At 39.7% G+C, this 7,808-nt stretch overlaps 1 protein-coding gene across 2 annotated transcripts; it reads left to right on the top strand.

Moving 5' to 3' along the window:
• Window positions 1-4,006: 4,006 nt before the first annotated feature.
• On the top strand, window positions 4,007-7,526 carry tob1b (transducer of ERBB2, 1b). Of its 2 annotated transcripts, none has more exons than XM_016286105.1 (2): window positions 4,007-4,214; window positions 6,112-7,526. In XM_016286105.1, the coding sequence occupies exon 2, from the start codon at window positions 6,227-6,229 to the stop codon at window positions 7,211-7,213; it is 987 nt and encodes a 328-aa protein (XP_016141591.1). In that variant the 5' UTR covers window positions 4,007-4,214; window positions 6,112-6,226; the 3' UTR covers window positions 7,214-7,526. The 2 variants fall into 2 exon arrangements, with proteins under 2 accessions (XP_016141591.1, XP_016141593.1); XM_016286107.1 differs by lacking the exon at window positions 4,007-4,214 and adding an exon at window positions 4,261-4,341.
• The last annotated feature ends 282 nt before the right edge of the window (window positions 7,527-7,808 follow it).

The following is a 7,808-nucleotide window of genomic DNA, read 5'->3' as shown; positions in this document are numbered from 1 at the left end:
ATTCACATAGAAACGGTTATTTTAAATTGTAATAACATTTCATAATTTTTCACTGTATTTTTGATCAAATAAATGCAGCCCTGGTGAACAGAAGAGACTTCTTTCAAAAACATAAAATCTTACCAACCCCAAACCTTAGTAGTGTGTGTATAGAGCTAAAAGACATAGACTAAAATCTACAAAAGTGTTATTGTGATTAAACCGAAAGCATGTGTGCATTATATCTCTTTGCTACGGTTGAATGGTGTTGTGTTGTTGATGCTCATCACTTCATGTTAACGGCCTGTTCCACCTCCACTGGCGGAGCTCCAGCGTGTGAGTCAGTGAATGCTGGAAACACTTCATTCACACCCCTGCAGAGGAGCAATCTGGGATCTCAGACCCTTCTCTACCTGTTCAGCCGTCTAACAGCATCTCAAACTCACCGGAACAATGAGGCGTTCCTTATATCTCACTGTACCAGCGACAGAAGCCTTGGTAAACAGATGGAATGAGCAGGAATGGAAACATGGCTGGAATGTAGAGCGGCCGCTCTTTCTTTAGACCTACGGGTTCCTGAAATAACGTTAAGAAAGAGCAGGGTGTGCTCAGTGTTGACTTCATGAGTATGTCATGAGCAGGGAGGAGCCGCCGTTTGTTTTATCTGAGTATATTTGTTGTTGCTATGCTACAGTTTCTACGTCACATTTACGTAAGGAACAATAAAGAAAACGTTTCACTTTAACGTCATCCACCAAAAATACTTCCAAAATCTTTCAGAAAATAATAAGATAAAAGTTTAGGTCATGTGTTGTAAACATTAATCTGAAAAGGATAGGTTACCTGAAATCCTTCTGTCATCATTTATTTAATCTCGTGTTGTTCAAACCTGTATGACTTTCTTTCTGCTCTGGAACATAAAAGAAAATATTTGGTAACCAAACAGTTTCGGTGCCAAAATACCTCCTTTTGTGTTTCGCAGAAGAAAGAAAGTCATACTGCAAAAAAAAAAAAATATATATATATATATTAAAAAAGGAGGTATTTTGAGAAATTATTTATTTTTTGCAGTACAACGAAAAACAAGAAAGTCATACTGCAAAAAAAAAATATATATATTATATATATATATAATTCATTTTAAATAACATTAATTATAATAAATTATAAATTTTATTTAATTAAATATATTCTTTCACAGTATTTTTGTCTTGTTTTCCAGTACCAACGTTCTTAAATCAAGACTTGATCAATTTAATCAGATATTTTCTATAAGATTTTTAATAAGATATTTTCTCTTGTTTTCTGACAAATTGATTAAAACTAGGAGCGCTTTTGATTAAAACAATAAATATTCCCTTTTACTTAAAATCATTTTTGTCACCAATTTTTTCTATTTGTTTTTCTTATTTTCAGTAAAAACACTTCATTTTAATCAATTTGTCAGAAAACAACAAATATTCTGTCATTTTGAGTGTCAAATGAGCATAAACACTTAAGTTTGATTCATTTTTCAGAAAACAAGAATTGTTGCTTCTTAAGTAAATTACTTTAAAATCTTGTGTAAATATTTGTATTGAAAAACAAGACTAAAATACTAAGTTATCATTTTTTTGCAATGCCCAGAACAATAACAGGATGAATAACTGATCATAGAATTGTAATGTTGGTGGTGAACTATCACGTTAAGTGACCGGCTAATTGCTTTATCTAACATTCAAATTCTAATAAGCAATAACACAGAGATTTAGAATATTGATATTGGATAATGGAACGCTCATTTGAACTATGAAACAGGGTTTTAGAGCCTCACACGACAGCGTTTGTTATAATAAATTATAAATTTTATTTAATTAAATATATTCTTTCACAGTATTTTTGTCTTGTTTTCCAGTACCAACGTTCTTAAATCAAGACTTGATCAATTTAATCAGATATTTTCTATAAGATTTTTAATAAGATATTTTCTCTTGTTTTCTGACAAATTGATTAAAACTAGGAGCGCTTTTGATTAAAACAATAAATATTCCCTTTTACTTAAAATCATTTTTGTCACCAATTTTTTCTATTTGTTTTTCTTATTTTCAGTAAAAACACTTCATTTTAATCAATTTGTCAGAAAACAATAAATATTCTGTCATTTTGAGTGTCAAATGAGCATAAACACTTAAGTTTGATTCATTTTTCAGAAAACAAGAATTGTTGCTTCTTAAGTAAATTACTTTAAAATCGTGTGTAAATATTTGTATTGAAAAACAAGACTAAAATACTAAGTTATCATTTTTTTGCAATGCCCAGAACAATAACAGGATGAATAACTGATCATAGAATTTTAATGTTGGTGGTGAACTATCACGTTAAGTGACCGGCTAATTGCTTTATCTAACATTCAAATTCTAATAAGCAATAACACAGAGATTTAGAATATTGATATTGGATAATGGAACGCTCATTTGAACTATGAAACAGGGTTTTACAGCCTCACACGACAGCGTTTAGCTTCCTATGCGACATATAAAGCCATTGAGTGTTTTTAATTCCACAACAACCTTAGAGAAAGGCCGTCAGGTCACATTTGATTTCACTAACCACCTTATCAGCAGTCACTAGAACCAAAAACGGTTGTAATAAGCAGGCAGGTCATTGGCCGCGTCGATCCGAAGCCTCCCTCCTCCCTCCTCCCACTCTGGCTTTCTCTGAACTTTGAAACTTCACAATATCCCTGCTAAGCAAATTAGCTGATCCTGACCGCCCAGTTGAGAATTCTGCAGTCATTCGCATGCTCCTCTGTGATTAGGCCAATAAGAAAATGTTGCTTAGACAAACACCAGAGAATAGATGCTAAAATACACAATTTGGGATTGCATTGATTTCTGTTTAAGCCCATAGCACAACTCGCTTCTAAAACAGAAGCAGCTCATCGGGACTTGTCAGTATACAGCTCAGAATTCATTTTAAGCATCATGGTGTTGTTTTGTGAGCCTGGAGTCATTTCCCAAATGTAGACAGAACTGGAGTGTATGATATTCCTCTGCAATCCTCACTCACATGGTACAAAGCTTATAGTGTACACAAGCCTATATTTGGATGGGCTTATAACAATTCATGACGCCAAAAACCTTAAACCTCTTGCATATGGGAGCTTGGTTTACCCGGCAAATGAAATCTGAGACGTGTAAGGCATCAACATACTGATACTATAGAAAAAGCAACACAACACGGCTGTATCGTGTTACTATATATGTAGCACAGATGTATAGCCTAACTGGGTTTTGATTTACACTCTGCTATAGACTATGCTTTAATATAGAGCTTGTTTTTTGCCAGTTATTTTACAGTTTTTGCATTATATGCATGTCGTTTAGAAAGCAATGCATAGTGCATAACTTGAAAAGTCGCAAGGTAAACGCACAGAAGTGAGTGTGCTAGTGATGATGATGACGAAAGCACGGCCAGCCAATAGCGTGCCAGTATTTTTTTCCACGCAAAACACACAAGGGCAGATCACACCTCAGTGGACAAATGACCAAATCACTCCGCTCTGTCCTTGCGCTTAACGCATTTATTTATTTACACCTTTTTATCTACGCGACGCGTCTGAAATTAATTCAAAAGAATGATTTATTCAGAAGCTTTCGTCTGAATTGATATTATCTCGTATTTATAAGCTGCAGCGCTACATTCAGTTTTAGCGATAAACTGTAAACATCGCGAGGTGTCTCGATAAACCAAATACACAAAGGAGACAGTATATTATTGTTATTATGCTTACATCGCCTACGTTTGGGAGGAAGACACCTAATACATAACTAGAAACGCCAGCCGTAAGTGTACTAAACGCGTATTGGTCGAGGGGCGGGTCTTTTTGGTTATCGACGTAGCGCGCAGCCAATCAGCACGGAGAATTTAGAGGCAACTATATGACGGAGGCGCGTTTGTCCAATAGTAAGCGCCGCTGGGGTTCTGACCTCTGAAAGCCGCATCACCGCCCCCATCATGTCCGTGGCGGAGGAGCGCTATAAAGGAGATCCAGTCAGGAGTTTAAAGGGCAGAGTTGTAAAAACTCCCAGGCAGTGGGGAGTCGGATTGCCTGACGATAGACTCCAAAAAACACCACAATTCCCCGAAGAAAAACAGCTAATATTGATGCAACCTAACTGGAATAATCTTTTCGGTAACTGTTAGCAAGGAACCGACGCGGAAGCCACCAGAAGAGAAAAACACGGTCGTTTAATGTAAGTATCTGTCATTGAACCGTCGTAATGTGTCAAACCGAGGCGTTTGCTGTGGGTTACTTTCGGTAACTGTTAGCAAGGAACCGACGCGGAAGCCACCAGAAGAGAAAAAACACGGTCGTTTAATGTAAGTATCTGTCATTGAACCGTCGTAATGTGTCAAACCGAGGCGTTTGCTGTGGGTTAAGCAAACATATGTATATCGTTGCATCTCAATGGCATTGCGTCAAAACGCTTGTTTACTCCAAAAATACAAAATGCATCAAAAGTCAATAGTGACCGAGGCTGTCAGTCCCCTAAAATGTTCCTTTAGCTCTCCACGAAGAGAAAGCAAGAGCAACGAAGATTTCCATATGAGTGCGCTATCGCTTTAAGAAACTCGATTTATTACGGATTCTGCTTTGAATGGAGACCTGGCCGCTCTTGATAAATGCTCGGCTTTCTCATGAATTCGTTTTATGCAGGCTCTCTCAAACCGTGCAGTCATGACCCCCTCTCTCTCTCTTCAGTTAGAATCCTAAAACATTTACAGCCTCGGTGTTTATTGATATGAAACCCGTCGTTTAGTTCTCTGGAGGCTCGGCGCTATGTACTGTAAGGTTTCTAGCGCGAGCGAGTTCGTCTGTTTACAGAAAGCGTCCAGAATGTTCCCAATCCATATTCATAATAACAATGGCCGTGTCTCAATATCTACGTGCGGTGCTCACTAGGGCACAGCCGCACTATTTTACGTCTTTCGCTCGCTCTACGTGACCAAATATCGAAACGCTATTTAGCGTTATATTAGGCGTATATTTGGTCAAGGCTACACGCCCCAAGCGGAGCGTCACGCTATTGGTCGCGAGCTTCGGGAAATCCGATCGCCGATCTGTTGCGCAATGTGTGTCGCATTGTGTTCGCATGCCCTATATTATTCACATAAAGGCGTTTTTACGCAACAGTTGACGGGATAAAGCGGGGAAGAGACTCCGTGTTATGTAATCTCCCTCGAATCCTGTAGATGCACGGTGCATTTAAACCGATTTGAGCACGCATTCAGGCCTTTTATTGAGCTGGATTTGTTTACATTGGGTGAACCTGGACCACGAAACCAGTCATAACTTTTTGAAGTTGAGATTTATACATCATCTGCTTTCTATTAATGTATGGTTTGTTAGGACAATATTTGGCCGAGATGCAACTATATTTGAAAATCTGGAATCTGAGGGTGCAAAAAAATAAAATAAAATACTGAGAAACCACCTTTAAAGTTGTCCAAATGAAGTTCTTAGCCATGCATATTACTAATCAAAAATTAAGTTTTGATATACTTACAATCTTCATGGAACATGATCTTTACGAAACATCCCAATGATTTTTGGCATAAAAGAAAAATCAATCATTTTGACCCATACAATGCATTGTTGGCTATTGCTACAAATATCCCCCCTGGATTTGTTTACATTGGGTGAACCTGGACCACGAAACCAGTCATAACTTTTTGAAGTTGAGATTTATACATCATCTGCTTTCTATTAATGTATGGTTTGTTAGGACAATATTTGGCCGAGATGCAACTATATTTGAAAATCTGGAATCTGAGGGTGCAAAAAAAATAATAAAATACTGAGAAAACCGCCTTTAAAGTTGTCCAAATGAAGTTCTTAGCCATGCATATTACTAATCAAAAATTAAGTTTTGATATACTTACAATCTTCATGGAACATGATCTTTACGAAACATCCCAATGATTTTTGGCATAAAAGAAAAATCAATCATTTTGACCCATACAATGCATTGTTGGCTATTGCTACAAATATCCCCCAGCGACTTAAGACTGCTTTTGTGCTCCAGGCTCACACATGTAGGCTGATTGGTCACATTCATCTCAATACCTTGCCTCTCTTCCCCCTTCAAGGAGCACGAGGAGATTTTCCTGCGGAGTAGCAAGCGTTTCTCGTCCACCAGCACTTCGGAGTCCCCACTGATCACTACTGCCTTGGAGGTTTTTGCAGCACTCAACGAAAGCAGCTATGCAGCTTGAAATCCAAGTAGCGCTGAACTTCATCATTTCATACCTGTACAACAAACTCCCGCGGCGGAGAGTCAACATCTTCGGCGAGGAGCTGGAGAGGCAGCTGAAGAAGAAATACGAAGGACACTGGTACCCCGACAAGCCATACAAAGGATCCGGGTTTAGGTGCATCCATGTGGGCGAGAAGGTGGATCTGGTCGTGGAGGAAGCAGCCAAAGAAAGCGGGCTGGACATCGAGGACGTCCGCAATAATTTGCCTCAGGATCTCAGCGTTTGGATCGACCCTTTCGAAGTGTCCTATCAGATCGGGGAGAAGGGAGCGGTTAAGGTGCTATACGTGGACGATAGCGGAGAGAACGGCTCCGAGCTGGACAAGGAGATCAGAAACAGTTTTAACCCGGAGGCTCAGGTCTTCATGCCAATAAGCGACCCGGTGGGCGTCTCATCCGAGTCCAGCTCGCCGTCGCCACCGCCGTTTGGCCAGTCTGCGGCCGTCAGCCCGTCCTTCATGCCACGCTCCACCCAGCCTTTAACCTTCACCACCGCCTCGTTCGCTGCAACCAAGTTCGGCTCCACCAAGATGAAGAACAGCGGCCGAAACGGCAGCAAAGTCGCACGCAGCTCTCCCACCAACCTGGGTCTGAATGTCAACAGTCTCCTCAAGCAGAAAGCCATCTCCAGCTCCATGCATTCGCTCTACGGTTTCGGCCTGGGAGCTTCGCCTCCACAGCAGAAAGCATCTGCCCTCTCGCCCAACGCCAAGGAGTTTGTGTTCCCCAACCTGCAAGGCCAAGGGAGCTCCGGAGGCACGGCGTTCCCAAGCGAAAACCCACTCAGCCTCAGTCCTCTGCAGTACAGCAATGCCTTCGACGTGTTTTCAGCCTATGGGAGCATCAACGACAAGTCGCTCGTGGATGGCTTAAACTTCAGTCTCGGCAACATGCAGTATTCAAACCAGCAATTCCAGCCAGTCATGGCTAACTAATGATTGTTGGCAAAAGGAAAACAAAAGGTGAAGACGCACAACTGTGGATGTGGAAACCAAGATCCCTATTAGTCACTGATAAGTGCATGTGCCCAAGGGTTTTTTTTTTTTCTTCTATTCTCTCTGTCTCTCTCTCCCTCGCTCTCTGCCCCCTTGAGTTTGTACTAAAGCTTGTCTTACACACACACACACACACACACGTACACATATGAGCTCGGTCAACACGCGTCTGTTTTTTCCTTTTTTGCCAATAAAGCAAAAAATGATTTTTTTTTACTACCTTTTGGAAGAAAACTAGTCTAAAACATTGGGTGAAAAAAAAAAAGAAACACAGAAGCTTCAAGTTCTGGCCTCTTACAGTATTTTAAAGTTGGTAAGACTTGGCTGATTTTTAAGAAATTGGCACTAATGCATAATATATCTGGGGTTATGTGGTCTCTTTTCTAATTGTATAATTTAATTGAGTACAGAGTTTGTAAAATATCAGAGTATATATATATTGTTTCTACAACATGGTATTGCATTTATCTTTTTACTACTCCAGTGATCTGTGATGGCTGCAGAAGCTTTATGTTATAATATATTTTGTTTGGGT

The sequence above is a fragment of the Sinocyclocheilus grahami genome, unplaced genomic scaffold (genome assembly GCF_001515645.1).
Source record: "Sinocyclocheilus grahami isolate Dianchi unplaced genomic scaffold, SAMN03320097.WGS_v1.1 scaffold206.1, whole genome shotgun sequence".
In the NCBI taxonomy this organism is placed as follows: Eukaryota; Metazoa; Chordata; class Actinopteri; order Cypriniformes; family Cyprinidae; genus Sinocyclocheilus; species Sinocyclocheilus grahami.
The sequence above is the reverse complement of the archived record's forward strand: the minus strand, read 5'-3'. Positions and strand labels throughout refer to the sequence as shown.

Excerpts from the sequence above, each read along its gene's own strand:
- tob1b (XM_016286105.1), top strand. The coding sequence starts at position 6,227 with ATGCAGCTTGAAATCCAAGTAGCGCTGAACTTCATCATTTCATACCTG.